General features: G+C 39.2%; 1 protein-coding gene across 1 annotated transcript; it reads right to left on the reverse strand.

Annotated features, from left to right (window-relative positions):
* Positions 1 to 675: 675 nt before the first annotated feature.
* On the reverse strand, positions 676 to 16,722 carry LOC124132296. The gene is made up of 8 exons (XM_048394852.1): positions 16,593 to 16,722; positions 15,226 to 15,282; positions 8,497 to 8,580; positions 8,132 to 8,176; positions 7,687 to 7,764; positions 5,192 to 5,236; positions 3,122 to 3,310; positions 676 to 941 (listed from the first exon to the last, which is right to left on the reverse strand). Exons 1-8 carry the CDS (start codon positions 16,720 to 16,722, stop codon positions 715 to 717), a joined length of 855 nt encoding a protein of 284 aa, XP_048250809.1. The 3' UTR covers positions 676 to 714.
* Positions 16,723 to 19,139: the final 2,417 nt, after the last annotated feature.

Below are 19,139 nucleotides of genomic sequence, written 5' to 3' on the forward strand. Positions count from 1 at the left end.
GATTTGATGATAGTTTTGAATGTAGAGCTTGACTTAGACTTTGGGTTTCTATAATTTCAGGTAAGTGTCGCCATAATTGATAAGTATGTATATTCAGGCATGATAGTTACATGTTGTATTTACTTATTATAGACCCGTGAAGATCCGAATTTGAATAGGACTTCAGCAACCAATATTTGCCGTACACTAGTCGTAAGAGGCGATTATCGGGATCGGGTGGTCAGGCTCGCTGACTTGGTTGATGTATGTCATCGTATTCCAATTGCTCATGACGTCAATCGCTGGATTGTCTGCTCCAGACTCGATTATGTACAGACCGCCGTCATATAGCTGGAATACTGCTGAATGCGGCGTTAAACAACAAACTAAACCAAACCAAAACTTAAGGTAGGATATAACCAACAGTTGTATCTTTGAATGTTATAGTCAAAGTATATAGTATATCATGGTATCCCCCACCCCCCCTCTTTCATGAAGTAACACCTCCATCTGCCTTTCTGTCTTATTACTGATACATTACAAGTAAACTCTTCATCAGGTGTTCCGACGCTCGATCCAATGATGCAATGATTGTATACTGTTAGGTCATGTGACTTGGTATTGTAAAAAGGTTTCTGAAACTTGGTTTATTTATTCACAAGTTGCAACACCACTTCATTTGAAACATGCATATATTTATTGTTAGTGTTAATATTCAATGGAAAGTGCTACACTTCACTCAGACTCGCCATAACCTGTTGTAGGCAGCCTTATTTGGCAGATGTAGCCGTACTTAAGTCCGCAATATTTATTACGTATTCCCCTTTTGTTTAAACTAACACAGTTGAAAGAAGTTACAGACGATGGACTGTTCGGGCTCCAAATTCCAACGAAGATGCTGTCCGAAATCGCGATGAAACGTTTTCTGCTTCTCTTTACACCAATCCAAAATAACTTTCCGACTGAAACATAAAATGTGACATTCCACATTTAAATATGATATTAAGGACATGATGTGACTATGATGTGCCATAAAGAAGTAATTTCAATTATTTTCTGGTTACTTCTAGTTTTTTCCTAGTGATTTCGATTATATTTTCGTTATTTCAGTTACGTTAAAAAAACCTCGGAATTAACGTTTTTCTCGTTATTTCAATTATTTTCTCCTAATTTAGATTATTTCTCATTTTTCCAAGTTGATCTGATCGATTTTTTCCTCGTTACTTCGATTATATTTTCGTAATTTCAATTTTTTCTTTTTACTTCGATTGTTTTCTCGTGATTTCGATTATTTTTTCCTTATTTCGGTTATGTTTAAAAAACTCGAAATTTTTATGTTGTCATTATTTCGAATGCTTTCTCGTTATTTCAGTTATTTTGTCCTAATTTAGTTTATCTCAGGAACTCAAAATATCTAATGTATTCTCATTGCTTCAATTATTTCTCGTTGCTTCGATTTTTTCTCTCGTTAATCGAATTTATCCCCAATACTCGAAATTTCGATATTTTTCTCGTTATTTCAATGAATGTCTTGTAATTTCGAGTTTTTAATAAATCGAAATAACTTGAAAATAATTGAAATAACGAGAAAGAACTCTTAATATCGAGAAAATAGTTGAAATAACGAGAAAAATATCGAAGCAACGAGAAAAAAATCGAAATGAATAATGACTTTTCCAAGAGATGTGGAGACAGGTTACAGTTTCAATTTAACAAACTTTCACAAACACCAGATTTGGTCTAAATGAATACGTGGCATATACGTTTTAAAATATCTACCAGTCTTTAGAAGTTACGTGTCAATTCCCAAATTGAAACAATATGATAACCCGGAAATCTGTACGCAAATGAACTTAGTGTGAAACCAACAAACAACCACTAAGTGGTAAACAATCAACAAGTGTATTACAAAAATTCACTAGGTTTGCAATCAATACACATTTCTGCACAGCAATTACAATGGCAGTACACAATTGTGTGGTAGTACCATATTCAATGGCAATACATAATATGATGCCAGTGGTCAGTATCAAATACACTAAGAGATACGATGTAGTTCACCATTCGTGACTGATACGACAGGTTGTACACGGAGAGATACGATGTAGTTCACCATTCGTGTCTGATACGACAGGTTGTACACGGAGAGATACAATGTAGTTCACCATTCGTGTCTGATACTACAGGTTGTACACGGAGAGATACGATGTAGTTCACCATTCGTGTCTGATACTACAGGTTGTACACGGAGAGATACGATGTAGTTCACCATTCGCGTCTGATACGACAGGTTGTACACGGAGAGATACGATGTAGTTCACCATTCGTGTCGGATTCGAAAGGTTGTACACTAAGAGATACGATGTATTTCACCATTCGTGTCAGATACTACATCTTGTACAGGAAGAGATACGATGTAGTTCACCATTCGTGTCTGATACGACAGGTTGTACACGGAGAGATACGATGTAGTTAACCATTCGTGTCTGATACGACAGGTTGTACACGGAGAGATACGATGTAGTTCACCATTCGTGTCTGATACTACAGGTTGTACACGAAGAGATACAATGTAGCTCACCATTAGTCTGATACTACAGGTTGTACACGGAGAGATACAATGTAGTTCACCATTCGTGTCTGATACGACAGGTTGTACACGGAGAGATACGATGTAGTTCACCATTCGTGTCTGATACGACAAGTTTTACACGAAGAGATACAATGTAGTTCACCATTCGTGTCTGATACGACAGGTTGTACACGAAGAATTACGATGTAGTTCACCATTCGTGTCTGATACTACAGGTTGTACACGAAGAGATACAATGTAGTTCACCATTAGTCTCTAATACTACAGGTTGTACACGGAGAGATACGATGTAGTTCACCATTCGTGTCTGATACTACAGGTTGTACACGAAAAGATACGATGCAGTTCACCATTCGTGTCTGATACTACAGGTTGTACACGAAGAGATACGATGAAGTTCACCATTCGTGACTGATACTCAATATCCATCACTGGATTGTCTGGTCCAGACTCGATTATTTACAGACAGCCGTCATATAACTGGAATAATGCTAATAGTGCGGCGTTTAACAACAAACAAACACACGACCAAAGAATAAATGTTCATACCGTCCTTGGCCTCCATAAATGTGATCACGTCGTTTTGTTCTTTTCGCTCGTAAAAGGTTAGAAGGTCTGCACCGTCTCTTTTGCAGGATTTGCGGCTATCGTCCCATGACTTAGGATCTCGCACGCTAAATTTCAGACACAGTTTGTTGGACACTTGGACATATCCCTCATGCGACGAACAGATACTTCCTGGAAATAAGTGAACAATTGACTTGCCTTTGCATGTATTTGTGACGGGTGGCCATTGGTGGGGCAGGATACGCTCACCTTTTCGCGAACATTTGGCATCATCGATATTTGATAGTGATTCATAAACATATGATCATGATATAATGGGAATCGTACAATCGACTCGTTTTTGACAGAGATTTCTTGTGAATCTGGAAAGGGTTTTGTCGCTTTTATTTGCCGGTGGTAATTAACATAATTTATTTGTTATTATGGTGGCCATCCACTTGGTTCGCCTATATTTTATAATAACAATAACATCCAGTGACATCATCCTGTTGTTCTCCAATCGGTATATAAATATATATATATACTGAACCAAATTAAAAACTTCACAATCCTAAAATTTTAACATTTTGACCAGTTATCATTGTGGGCCCTTATTGTGTATTTAAACAGTAATGGCCACGTATTGTCTTCAGATAACACCCGTTTTTGTGCTTGTGAATCAATCAAAATCATGTGCACAGCACAATAGTGGCAAAATTGTTTTTTCACGTGCAACTGGTCACGTGGCCATAATACCGCACGTGTTTTCAGCCATACTTTTAGCAGTCATTAACAAAAAAGAAAAACACACGAAAACAAAAGTCTTTACGGCCATTTGTCATGCCACGCCTTTCAAATGTGCAACGTGAACGTGCCATCGGCATGTTGCAGACGGGAACGTCCGTAGCTGAAATCGCAAGGACGATGGGTTGTAGTCGACGGACTGTTTATGATTTACAGACGCGTCTACAGTAAACGGGTACCACCGCTGATCGCCCACGGCCAGGTCGACCACGTGTGATGTCACATGCAGAGGATCGTCAGATTGTCTTACGGCACCGATTTTTGACGGCTACATCAACCAGAAATGAACTGCTTAGGGGTAGACTGAGTGCGCAAACTGTTCGAAACCGTCTGAGAACTGCTCACCTTCAAGCACGACGGCCATACTGCTGGCCGATTCTGACTCAATTACACAGACGTCAACGTCAATTGTGGGCACAGCGACACTTACGATGGACTCAGAGGAATTGGAATCAAGTCGTCTTCAGTGATGAATTCCGATTTAATCTTCGATTTGCTGATGGTAGGGTGAGGGTGTGGAGGCGCCGTTATGAACGTTACGCCCAGTGTTGTGTACAGGAAGTACTGATACATTTGTCCGTTGTATATCATATATGGGATTACTTTTTAAAATGTGAAGTTTTTAATTTGACTATATATATATATATATATATATATATATATTATATATACTATATATATATGGATGGCTGTATATCCCCGTTGTACAAAACGAAGTGTGAGGAATGATGTAATATCACATGACAAATGGTTTCTGTATATTTTAGTGGAAACCACCCGTGACGATAGAATAGGTCTTCAGCAACCCGCGCTTGACGTTAAAGGCGACAATGCTTGTCGTAAGAGACGACTAACAGGATCGGTCGGTCAGACTCGCTGACTTGGTAGATGCTTGTAATCGATCCCAATATCATGAATATTGCTGAGTTACACAACAAACAAACAAACAAACAATCAAACAAACAGTGGAAACCACATGGGAACACATGACTCCGGTGGTCTTCAAAGCAATAATAACATTCAAAGCTGCAAGGATGCGACAATCGTTCCGCAATATCACGGAGGGTGACGCCATCAATGGGCCTCACACATTGTTCCCCATTCGATAATCTTAGGCGATACGAGCGGACGTTCTGACCTCAAAGCTACCGCATCGCCCATTTTCTTACATGAACCAATGGTCGTATATCATAACGATATAACAAAATATAGCTTGATCAATATCAACTTGGCCTATGTCAGATCGTCCTCTATATCTACACAATGTACCTGCATTGGAAGATGGGGCCTTTTCTATCGTTATTTTCGATGACACTGAAATGAAAAGAAAAACATACTGTATTGCAGTACTTAACACATACGTGTAGGTTAGGAGAGGTGAGGTGAGGTGAGGTGAAATGGGGTTGAACGTCGCGTTCAATATTATTGCACTCATATCGCGACGTGGATGCACGTGAATCTTTTTTTAAATGTTTATGACAGTTTCTGGCACTTAACCAAGGCGTTTTCAAGGAAAGACAAATATGTATTTGATTGAAAATATGACTTTCCTTTATAATTCTTGTTTCATGATGACAGGGCAACTTTTATACACACTAGCTGAGGAAGTTGTGATACTGTGATTGCATACAAAGGAAAAACAGGTTGGCAGCAGTACCTGTATGTAGACCACATAAGGTGAACTAAAGTCATGGGGCGTGGCTGACTGGAAAAAATACATCTGGCAAGGTAAACATGTACACAGACACATTTCTTTTTACTCCAACCAGAAGACTGAGACAAACAGAACATGATACGGACCTTTTCTGACCGGATATTCTGAGACCCATCAAATGATCAAGGATATCAGATCCATAGCTTGTGATGATCTGAATTTATGTTAATTTTTTTATACATCACACTGACTGATACACGAAAAACTGTTGACCAAACTCCACAATGGTTCATGTAACTTCAGGGACACGAGGCTCACTGTCAGACACCCGAGCATACTGTAACAAACCTGGAAAGTCCTGCCAGACTAATTACACATTATTTTATTGGTGAGAACCCAGACAAAAAAACATGCATAAGGTAGGATATTTCCATGTACGTTTCTGCAACAGAACAGAACTGCAAGAATTGTCAACATGCCCTATTTCCTTTTCAAAAGATAACATTTTCTTATAACATATGGCTAACTCACCAGCTTATGTGCCACAGTGGTTCGTGTGATTAAACAAACAAAAATGTCATGTACTGTTACAAGTAATTAATGTATCATATTCCTATTACAAATATATTTAAGAATTGTTTTATTTGGAAACAAACCACTTAATGCACAAGATTAATGTCCATATGAGTTTAGTATGTATATGTCAAGGATCTGATCAATTTATTCATTATTCATGGAATACTTAAATTAAATGATGACATCAAATAGGTACTTATTCACACAATTAATGTTCAGAGTGAAAGATAGTAATTGTAGAATAAAATATCTGTAAAATGAAGATAATAATTGAAGTTTGATCAGTAACACTGTGCTGATGCATTGACCAATATATATAGACGTATTGCGTGGGATACACTTATCATAGTGAAACTTATCAGCGTGTACAACGCAGAAATATGAACCATGTCCATTTATATTCACCGTAATTTTGAATGGTGATTCTTAAATATCAACAAAAGTTCAAATAAAAGATACCGAGAAACTTGAATGTGGCATGTTGATTTATCGTCTACCGTTTCCGGATCCCGGGAGCATGCAAGGTCAAACGGAATAAATAATACGCCAATTATATCGTCCAAGTCACCTTTATTTCATATTAGTGGTGATTACTGATACAATGTATTGACTGTAATTGTTTTGGTACTAAAAATCTTTGACATCACATCCGGTGACCTTTGCAATTACTAAAATATTGCTGTCAGAATTCACCATATTAATTTTCGTTTATCTCTCGTCAAATTAACTGGAAAATGACGAATAAAACATTCTTCGATCGTCAACTTTCGCCAAGGCATATTTATAAAGGCAATGTAAACTTTGTTGATATTGAAATTGCAAAAAGTTATTCAGAGGTCTGGGAAGCGCGCCATGTTTGATTTTAGGACGTCTGCTAGCATCAAGGCACGGTTTTTTTTAGTTTTGTATATCATAAATATTCAAACAAAACGTTTCAAATTAGGATAAATGAATATTTATAAGTCATTAATTGTTTCCTGCAAATTTTATAACATGACACATCAGATTAACCCGAATGTTATTTCTGCACATGATAACCTCGAAAATTAAGTTATTTTTCTGTTTAACGTTTAGATAATAAAAATACTGAAATGGTTCATAATTAACCATCGCGCTGTTATTTGCCGATACAAAAACGAATGTTTAGTCAATTAAAATTCAGATATCGGAGATATGATTCTTGAAATCAATTTGCACAATTGTTACGATATAAAATGATTCCTAGCATGAAACGCAAACCACCTTCAATAACGCAATTCAGGAAAGTTCAAGAAAATTTACAAATTTTGTGTTCGCTTTGGTCTTAACCATCGGGATATGTTTATATGGTACTGTGTAGTTTTCTATCAGGAATAAATGTGCAAAATATTTCTTCAATTGGCCCTTGTATAATGAGGCACCGACTGTTTGAAATCAGCCACCTTTTTTAAAGTGCCTTATGCTAAAATTAATCCAACATACTGGTCGTATGAGGCGGTGGCACATGTGACCAGGGTGACATCTAACACATGTATAACCTAGCGAAAATACCAACCTTGTACTTGTCCTGGCAGCTTTTGGACGTTCTTATTGCTTTGAAGACCACCAGAGAGGGGAATGCTCTTAGTCTTTTCTAATTGTGATGAAAATAAGAAAAATCATTAAGGGATTGTGTTGCTGTGTAAATGTTGTCTTATGCACATGCATAGTTTCTACCTCTTAAGAGCGCAGGTAATCGACGAGAATAATGGTAAAATGATGTATTGGGCTGAAATTGTCCATGTTAAAACTTTAAACTTAATTTATATACCAGTACGTTTCATTACATGAATGAGTGAAAAGGGTTTTACGCCGCTTTTAGCAATCGTCCCGCAATATCATGAGGGTGACGCCGTAAATGGGCTTTATACATTGGCTCACAAGGCTACCGCTTCGCCCACTTTCTTACATGAACCAGTGGTCGTATATCATAATGATATAAGAAAATGTACACAATGTACCTGCATGGGAAGATGGGGCCTTTTGTATCGTTGTTTTCGATGACACTGAAATGAAAAGAAAAACATACTGTAATGCAGTACTTAACACATACGTGTAGGTGAGTAGAGGTGAGGTGAGGTGAGGTGAGGTGAGGTGAGGTGAGGTGAAATTGGGTGAGTGTTTGCGGTTGTTTGTACTACCCATTAAGAGCACAGGTACCCTGTGGGAATTCGAGTTAAAATTGTACCCAATAACCTGTCCTGGAGTATATCAAATAGGTTACACATGCTACCCATATATCAAGGAGATACTTTGACGACCAGAGTTCTTAGATCAAAACATAGATCGCACTGAGGAAGAGAACAGTGTCTGTGTTTGTACTAACCTTTACACTGGGACTCCAGCACTTGAATTTTCCTGTCGTTTTTAGAAACCAATTTGAGCAGGTTCGCAATTTTATATTCTAACTCTGAAGTCGAAGTAAAAAAGTTGTTAATTCGAATCTTTCATGTAACTGTGCTTCATATAAAGTTCAATAAATATTAAATGTTTTCTCAAATAAAATAATGCATTTTTCAATACATCTTCAAGGCAATTGAGGTCGTGATTCACAATTTGCAGGAACATGAGAATTGTAATATGACAGTGTATTGTATTGTTTAACAGTAGCTATGTTGCATTGTTTCTGTTGGGTTTCGGTAGACGCTCAATGTATTGTGTTAGGACAGTGATCAGTCGCCAGGACGTTACTATATGTAGATGTTTGTGCGGTGTGTATGGAAACTTCTTTAATGTTCTTGTACCGTTAGACTGGTGAGTAGCTTGTTAGGGTGTATATGTTATGGGACAAGTGCTTGTTTACGTATCTCTCACACATTTTCATCACACCAGAACCAGGTTTCATGTGAGGATCGCTAATCATTCCTTAATCCCTGCCTAGCCCATCTCGGAAGCTTGACCACCGTCGCCGCTGGGTTGACATATATGATTGTCACTAAGTTTTGCTGTGGCCGCTGCGATCATATTATATATTGCCATATTGTACTACCATTCTATTGTGTACTGCCATTGTAATTGCTGTGTAGAAATGTGTATTGATTTGTAAACCTAGTTAATTGTGTAATACAATTGTTTATTGTATACCATTTGATGTTTGTTTGATGGTTTCACACTAAGTTCTTTTACGTACAGGTTTCTTGGTTAACAAGTTGTTACAATTTGAGAATCACGGCGCATAACGCACTATGCACGGCGCACATTGATAATGATATTGTTTGTGTGTTTGTTGGCATGATACTCGCAACACGTGGTTTCTGAATGTAGAGAGCACATAATGATTTTTTAGCTTACAGGTGCTCATAAAAACACTTTTGTTTAACCGTAAATAACGCTAACCAAATGCCACGGCTTGCTGAAAATCAATGTCTTAGCGCCGTGGGTGATGCTGCAAACGGTAATGGCGCAAACGAAGTTTGCAGACTTTTTAATGTTCACGGAAATACAAGATCATCTCTTTGGAGACGTTATCTACAGCAGGGCATCAGTCGTGACATGCCTAGGGCCGGTCGTTCACGTTTGACGCCAAGTCAACAAGACAATCATATTCGGTCGGTGCATCTGCAGAATCGGCCATTTACAGCTGGACAAATCCTCGGTTTAGACCATTCTTTGGCAAAATCGTACGCAACCGGTTGATGAAACACAACGCCCAATTTTGTTTCCACGTCACCGTAAGGTACCTTAGCCTGGTGTAGACAGCGTCTGAGGCTCAGAAGACAAAGCTGGGAAGGTATACTGTTCACGCCAACGACAGGATCAGAAACAGCCGTTAAGGCTAGCTCCGCTGGACCAATCAATTGTTGTCATTTGGAACACTGTTTTCAATGATCTGGTGTCTTCAATGGGCCTCCGCTGCCTCGCCCGTATCAAAGCAAGTGGTGGTTATGTGGCAGGCTCAAGTATTTATACATCTGTAGATAACTTTTAATTAAGATTGATTAGTTTGTAGTAAGGTTGAATGACATTTTTACCATTTTAACTAAATAGTTTATTACGATATTTACATAATAAAATGAATTATTTGTTAGAATATTAGGTATGTTTTATACTTTAGTATTTTATACCTTAAACATTAATTCCATAGCTCTGTAACACTTAGTCAGTTTTATCTGATGTTTGGTGGAATAATTTTGTGTTCACTGCCAAACTTGAACTGTCATGTTTTGGGATTCCGAACGACTTTTACCACATTGAAACAATGCAGCCGAAAACAAAAGTCAAATAATCGTCAAAGATCGGCATGATGTAATGAATAAAAATGAATTGATAAGTTCCCATTTTACATCTTCCCCAGGCACTTTAAACGTCCAGTTTCCACCCTTGCCGAACTAGGCTGGAATAACTGGGCTCGACCGTAGCGCCACCGGTGGCTATTACCAGTTATGTCCCTTTTAAGCCTGCCCTAGCCTATGGGCCATTCAGATTCCATCGCTTGCGTTTGCTTCACACAAAATGGTGGCGCCTAGTCAGGACGATCTGATCGATAATCAAGATCTATATTGTGATAAAACGTGTCCTACATCGCGAAATGCATAAAATCACGTAAGCACCTTGATTAAAAACATGAAATGATTCAGAAAATATCTGCTGACAACGAGTTGGTGCTGCACATGTTTTGCAAATCCTGCAATCGACTAAAATCTGCACGACAGTTTACGAACCGGATTTCGATTTCGGTGCGCGATTTTGAGTGGACTATGAAAAGAAAAGAAGTTAGTTCAGCCAAATTGTAACTCCATAATACTAGCCTAGTTCGGCAAGGGTTGAAACTGGAATTTTATAGTCAGTTAACTCTCTCCCTCGGGAAGATGCCATACCGCGTTTTGATTTCGTCATAAGTGATACAGAATAGAGCCGTATCGTTCTTAGAACTAACTTAACGCCACTGCATAGTGGCGCAGATTCGCGCCATCAAAGCACTGCATGGCGTCATCAATGGAATGTCGCTGCACATTAGGAAAATGCGTATGATTTTATCCATTTCCTCTTTAATTAGCAGCCTAAGATACATACACTATGATGGTGTATCTTAGATGAACGTTAAATTACATTGTTGCAAGGTGTTTTTCTTAAAAAATAATTTCAAGATCATAATTTTATTTAAAACAAAATTTGTTTTGTAGCTGTGGGCGAAAACCAATCTCGACACAAATTGGCCCCTTGAACAACATCGTGCACACAAACCCTCTCTTTGTTCAGTTCGAAATCCTTTTTTAAAAATATTTATCTTAATCGTTAGTCACATGCACGCTTTTCCTCATGTGGCTACTCTTGCATATGAAGAAATAATACACATGCGAGCAAAAGATACAGATCGTTTGTGTTTCAACCGTAATGAAGGTCATATGATCTGACTTTTGCGTGCATGCATACGTAGATCAGCAGCAGTTTGCACGAACAGATTACCTTTCTTCAAAGAGGTAAAAATATGTTCCGTGCAACTTTGTCCAACCAAGACATGCCAGTGCCGGAACAACTGTACTTGGATCATGAAGTGGATGTCAGCGTGACACTATATGCATGGGAAGTAAATATACATATCATCAAATATATTTTTGGTCATCCAACTGTATACCAGGAGTATCTATATACACATATGCAAATGACAAAAATAGATATATATATTTATATGTTTTTAAATACTCACATGAGTTAAATTCTACATATAAATGGGGCTTTAAACAAGTTAGGGACACGGGTGGTCCAGTCGTCTAAGGCGTGGCAGTTCGCTGTGCAGAGTTGCATCCCTAGGGTACGCCAGAAACCTTTGATTGTGGGTTCGAATCCCGGGTCGCCCCGACTATGTTTCTAGGTTTGTCAGCACCTAACCCGTGCTCGTTGGTTTCACCGAAGTGGTAAACGTCAAATACCTGCATCACTTCGGGCTTTCCTCCCACATTAAGCTGACACGCCGTGATATAACTGAGAAAACTATTAAAAGCGGCGTTAAACCCAACTCACTCAGCCAATTTAAAAGGGTTAAATACTCTGAATACAAACCAGAGTACATTTATTAATGAAATCTTACTAGCTCTTGCATATCTGAAGCCTTCGGACAAGCCCTCAACAACAGTATTAATGTTTTCCAGCCAGACTAAGTAGAGGAAAAAAACACTTCCATATTCGTTTGTTTGTTTGCTGTTTAACGCCGCGAAATATAATCAGGGTCTGAATAGGTGAAGCGTTAACATGTGACCCTGGCAGACCAACGTGCATGTTCTCAGTATTCTACAATTGCTCAACACTATTTGGGCGCTGTTTTGTTGGTTTGTTTGTTGTTTAACGCCGCACTCAGGAATATTACAGCTATATGACGGCGGTCTGTAAATAATCGAGTCTGGACCACACACTCTAGTGACTGATATCATGAGCATCGATCCACGCAATTGGGATCGATGACAAGTATCAACCAAGTCAGCGAGCCTGACCACCCGATCCTGTTAGTCGCCTCTTACGTCAAACATAGTCGCCTTTTATGGCAAGCATGGGTTGCTGAAGACCTATTCTACCCTGGATCTTCACGGGTACAAATTCAGTTTGGGTTGTTCCAGACACAAAGGTTACATAAGACATGCATATATACCTACACAGAAGGTTTCGATTGATATGATACAGTGCTGAGAGGATGGCATCATGCTTGTTTCAGGTTATATAGAAAAGAAGTGAATACTTTGGGTGTGCGTGAGTACGTAGTTAAACCTATGTGTTGAAAGTTGGTATGGTCTCACTGCAGATTAGATACATCTTATGTCATTTGTCGGTCGCTAAACAGTAGGTTTATCTCCATTCTACCATGGCGGCAAGAACGCTTTGAAAATTTTGCTCTCTTGGAACGGGTAATTACACATGGGTACAAAGGTCCCTATCTATGGACATAACAAAATGGGCCACAGGTTGTAATCAATGTAACAAATATTACTAAAGTCTAAGATTGAAATACTCATAGTTTAGACGAGTTCAAAATAACGGTTCAAGACACATAGTTTTTTTCAAAAAGATGGGGTCAAATAACCCACCAAAGATACAAAGTTGTGTTTTACTTTCACGGCACTGTTTGGACTCAACCAAGTCATTTCTTGGAAATCGAAAATGACATCACCCACTGGAGGGGGACAGGCTGCAGTTAGTGAAAAAAATGTTGAATGAATTTATTTTCTGACAACCTTGATTAAGTTATTATATGTTTGTTGTTTTGAAGTTGAACTTATGTAGCAGTTGCGTTGAAATAATTACCCACCAGTAATGCATATTACGAATGACTCTCTCCCCACAACGAACTTTGAATTGGTTGAACTGGGCTTATTCCATTCTGTCCATGCCTGTCAAAATAGTTGTTCACCGTGACAGTGCTATTTACAAATTGCTTGATCCCAGAGGACAAACTCGATCTGTATACGTCAATGTTAAAATGCTACATTCGATGTTGTGTGTATGATGGATAACCTCGCTTGCCTTCATCTTCACTCTCTGTGTTGAGATATACTGTGATCCCTCAATGCTACCAGTATTTCTAATTATCTGAATATCATTTACCTAGTGCACACGTGGACACCGGACTAGAGAACCCTCTCACAGACTGGTCCCTGGGGATTATCAAGAGAGGTATTCATAGATGCAAGGTAAACCATCAGCACAGAAGTTACCGATCATGCCTTCTAATCTCTCTGCTTACACATTTTTAAGAAAATCGACTATGTTGCCTTCAAATGTGAAAACTCCAAAACTCCAGACAAGCAGTTGTGTATTCATGACGCCACATGGTATAGTGATAAAGTGCTTTAAGAAATAAGACATAGTAAAACCATTCAGTTTGGTCAAAGGATTCTGCAAGTCCCCCTGTGTAACATTGCAGGCTCGTCCTAGTGTCCAGTAACAGCTGTATAATCTCCACGGCAGCTTCAAAACGCGATACCGGTGCCATGCCATGTGTTCTCTATTGCTTGAACAAAAGGTCAGGTCAACTGTGTGACAAACGATACGTTTGTCAAGGCGTTGCGCGGTGTGTTAGCGGCGTGCGGATACGTTTGTCAAGGCGTTGCGCGGTGTGTTAGCGGCGTGCGGATACGTTTGTCAAGGCGTTGCGCGGTGTGTTAGCGGCGTGCGGATACGTTTGTGAAGGCGTTGCGCCGTGTGTTAGCGGCGTGCGAATACGTTTGTGAAGGCGTTGCGCGGTGTGTTAGCGGCGTGCGAATACGTTTGTGAAGGCGTTGCGCGGTGTGTTAGCGGCGTGCGGATACGTTTGTGAAGGCGTTGCGCGGTGTGTTAGCGGCTTGTGGATACGTTTGTGAAGGCGTTGCGCCGTGTGTTAGCGGCTTGCGGATACGTTTGTGAAGGCGTTGCGCGGTGTGTTAGCGGCGTGCGGATACGTTTGGCAAGGCGTTGCGCGGTGTGTTAGCGGCTTGTGGATACGTTTGGCAAGGCGTTGCGCGGTGTGTTAGCGGCTTGTGGATACGTTTGTCAAGGCGTTGCGCCGTGTGTTAGCGGCGTGCAGATCATCACCTGAAGACGTCAGTGGACATCCTTTCCGGATGGGCGGCTGTACTTTTGCATTAAATATCGGCATGCTACTAGTTCTTATACAATTACGCGGGAACTAGAAGTCAAACGCCTTCCAGCGTTATATGACACCTGAAAAGGATTTTCACTGTAAATTGACGTAGCAGCTGGACAAAAGTTTAAAAAATAGGGTATTACAACCGTCTTGAGGGTTTTGAATTGTAAAAAAATATTTTAACATTAAAAGAATTTATCGTCAATTAAATATTGACCTTACCCTAAACACCGTTGTTTGTCTTTTCTTAGAGTTATGTGTGTTTTACTTAATTGTGTGATATATTTCATAATATTTGTAAGTCAATCATTCTTCAATGTCATGGTAGAATGGTTATACCTTACATGCACGGCTCTAAAAACGATACAGAAACATAGCCTCTCGCCTATGTCCAGCCTACCTTCATTTATCAAATGCATTATCATCTGTATGGAATAGTATTTTAATCATTATTAGCAGTTACAAATAAGGGTTATTACACATGTTTACTGAATACTGACCTACCTTTACTATTTATTTGCTCTTCTGTCCGTGGTCGTTTCACATCCTTTTGTACCAACTCTGGCAAAATGTTAATGTAAATTATTATTCTGTCATGCTACTTTCTTACCCGAATTTACATACTGCTTATTAACTATTAACAAACTAATTATGATATATTTTACAATATAATCAGTATCGCATTGATTTTCAGGAATCACTGTACATAGTGGAGTGCACTGAGCCTCAGTCATTTCAAATTGTTTTGTTTTTTGGACTCAAATGATGGTGAAGTCCTATAGATAAAAACTGGTCCGAGTGTCAAACGTCGGATAAAAATGCCCATTATAGGACAATTTTTCAAAATGGGTGCCATCTGAAATCGTGAATTGCAATTGTTTGAGTAAAAAGCGCATACTTTTCTTACATAACATAACTTTCATAGTTATGTGAAGCTAAAACTATGTAGGGAATGAACAAGAGTCAAACAATTAATGTTCTGAATCTTTTTCAGGCCACAAAGGAAAGTTGACTGCCAATTTTGAGACTATTTTTTCAACTGGGACATGGAACTAGAATCTCAAGATTTGCAGTTTCCTTCATCACAAAAGCCTGGGTTGGACCAACATCGTCTGTGAATCACTTCACAGAAAATAGAAGCAGGCAACAGGGGATCCATCCTACCTAATTTCCATGCATGTCACCCTGGTTGGTCGCTCAGGGTGATGGCAGAAGACGAAACTCAGAGGTGAAGTTTAAGACAAAAGCAGCTATGTTTATTGTTACTGGTTGAAATAAGTGCAAATGGTGTTAGTTGATAATAGAGATAGAGAAACAACTTCATGTATTTCCATGACAAAAACAAAACAAAGAAGAAGACAGCAATGATGATGAAAGTGCACCAATTTAAGCGTCAGGCAGCGCTCTATGGACAAGCAATTATTTTAGCTCAACAGCTGTGGAGGGGATTTGGAGGAATTTGTTCGCCACGAATCTTCCCTATACCCACCTTCAACTCTCGTACCAAATCATATTTGTTAGTGCACATCATTGAAGACACAAGTGCGAGTAGCTCTGCTTCTGTTGAGAAACTCGTTGCACTAGATGTTTATGATTTCCTATATGACTTTGTTTTTGACAGTATAACACTGATACGCTCACTTTCTGATACGATCGACAAGATTAGACAGTGGGACAAGTATCATGCACTGACACACTGCACAAGGGAAAAACGTGGAACAGGCACTCGGCAGTGTGTATCTGGCACTGCCAAAATTCGAGGAAATTGGCAGAAGTTTTGGCAAATGCTGATAACAAGAAGGAACCGTTCTTATTTCTGTCCCGAAAGAAACATAAGTGCAATTACCTGATGTCAAGGATGTCTACATCACTGCAGATCATTAAGTCCACCATGTTGGAAACAGTCCACCAATGGGTCAATGCAACCATGGGGAAGCGGACACCAATATTCCAGTACATCTCCTCCATGACCGCCAAACAGATGCACTCGGGATGGTTCATACTGGAGATACAGATGTAATTCTTCCTGGTACTTTCCGTAACATGAAGGCTCTCATTTCCAAATGTAAAAATCTGGATCTCCTTCAAATCAGGAAAGACAGCCAGAATGATCTCTCTGAACACTATTGCTACAAACCTAGCATTCAATGGATCCGACAGCACTTTTTCTTTCAAGTTTAAGGTAAAGCGATACAGCTCATACACAAAGTGCCATCCCTCATAGAAGAATTTGCGATGGTCATCAAAGCTGCATTCCAAACATCGTCATTGCTGAAAGAAGTTTGTAGACTCTACACTACTCAAATGAAGAAAATAATGCTGACCTAGTCCGAATGAGGGTGTTCCCTATGAAGACTGCAGACATAGAGAGGTTTCCCTCAACCAGTGATGATTTGGATCAACATCTCAAAAGGAATTTCTTCAAAGAGAGCATCTGGACAACATCCCAAATGTCCTTGATGCCTGTCAACAAACACCTGATCATGGATAGAAATAGAAAGAAAAGGACGGCACGCTGCTTCCCCTTTGGACAACACGGGCCATCACAAAAGGAAGTATTCCACCTGCACTCTTTGCAAATGCAAGAGGGCAAAGTTAAAGTGTACACGTTTTTGCAAGTGTACATGCGAGAAGTAGATGGGCCACAATATTTCAATAATTCTGATTTTCAGATTATCGACCCTTTGGTCTATTTTAAGGATATTTGCCATTATTGGCAAAATTATTGTTTCTATGGCTTAAGATTAAATTTGTTAAGCCTGATTTCCAATCAAATTTTAATGGTCGTGTCATCCAATCAAAAGATATTGTAGTTTGAAGAATTTGCATTAGCCGGTCAATGGGCATGGTGTGTTCTACGCCCAAAGAATGCCAATCTCTTATATGAATGCTTGACACTCGGACCAAAATTCTTCTCAATGGGCTTACCTTCAAGCTTGTACTAAAAAAGAAACTTTTGCATTAATCTGATATGAAATGAAACTATTACATATGTAGGAAACCCCATTAACAACATCATCTTAGCCTGAGTAATGCTGTGAAAGATGTGAACACCAGAATACACCTCAATGCACCTCAGAATACCCTGTTATGATATCATGACATTCAGTTACATGTCACCATACAAATAAAGTACAAATACATAGCTTGCCTTCTTTGGTACATTGCACTTGAAGAGATGTAATGTTGGATTTGATTTCAGCCATAGCTGTGATAATTGTACTCATTGTCCTTTCAACTGAATCTGCAAGAAATAATTGTATGACAGAAAATTGTTTGTTTTAATTGTTCAAAAGGTATGAGTAACGAGTAATTATTTAGTTAAATAAAGTCTTTCTTCGTATGAAGACCACTAGCCCATGTACAGAGAAAGTGTATATATACATAACAATGGTCCATGAATTAACACATAACAAACATCATATTATTCTAGAATTTACAAAACTTTGTCTCATTTCATAATTTTCACATAGATATTTAAAAAAAATGTCTTTGTAAAATTACGTTGTTCGAAAACAAAAACATTCTAAATTTGTACATATTCGGATTATAACAATACTTTTAAAGCAGATAAAGGTGTCTTATGTTCATGTAGGGATTACATATTAAGGTAATGCAATTCATCTTCCGTCCGCAGATTAGAAAGAGGACACACACGTAAACTTATATCAATCACCAGCCATCCCCATTCGTTAACTTTCATCTAAACAACCCCTTCTTAACTATTACCAAAATATACTCTTAAAAAGAAAAGAAACGCCAAGCCAGATTTGTGTGAGATACGAAAATCCATTTATACAAGGAACCGTATAAGGTATTCAGCCAAAATGTTGTGGAGAGAACACTTGGTGATTGTAGTCATCTGAGTTATCGATACATAGGAAAAGCCCTAGGTGAAGGTCAGCTACCATCAATAACGCGTATGTCCCCCGTTGGAACCGGTAGCGGCCTGACATCTCCTGCCCATGGAAGAGACGAATATGCGAATCACATCCTGGGGAATGGTAGCCCACTCGGCCTGCAACGCAAAAGCCAACTGCTGCAACGTCTGGGATTGTGGTTGAGGTCGGCTTAGCCGTCTATCCAAATCATCCCACAGGTGCTCTATCGGGTTCAAATCCGGGGATCTGGAGGGCCAGGGGAGAACATCAACGTTGTTGTTGTGTAGACAAGCTCTTGTGATCCGTGCTGTATGCGGTCGAGCGTTGTCCTGCTGGAATACACCGTTGCCGTTGGCTGCAATTGGGAGGACGTGTGGTAGCAGAATTTCGATGTATCGTTGAGCCGTAATATTGCCGGCCGTGGATATGGACCAAACCTGTCCTGCCATGATGAGAGATATCCACCCACATCATAACGCTACCGCTACCAAACCTGTCCACTTCCTGTACGCAGTTTCCGGCGTAACGTTGTCCCCG

The sequence above is a fragment of the Haliotis rufescens genome, unplaced genomic scaffold, assembly GCF_023055435.1.
Source record: "Haliotis rufescens isolate VD_foot unplaced genomic scaffold, xgHalRufe1.0.p SCAF_13, whole genome shotgun sequence".
NCBI lineage: Eukaryota > Metazoa > Mollusca > Gastropoda > Lepetellida > Haliotidae > Haliotis > Haliotis rufescens.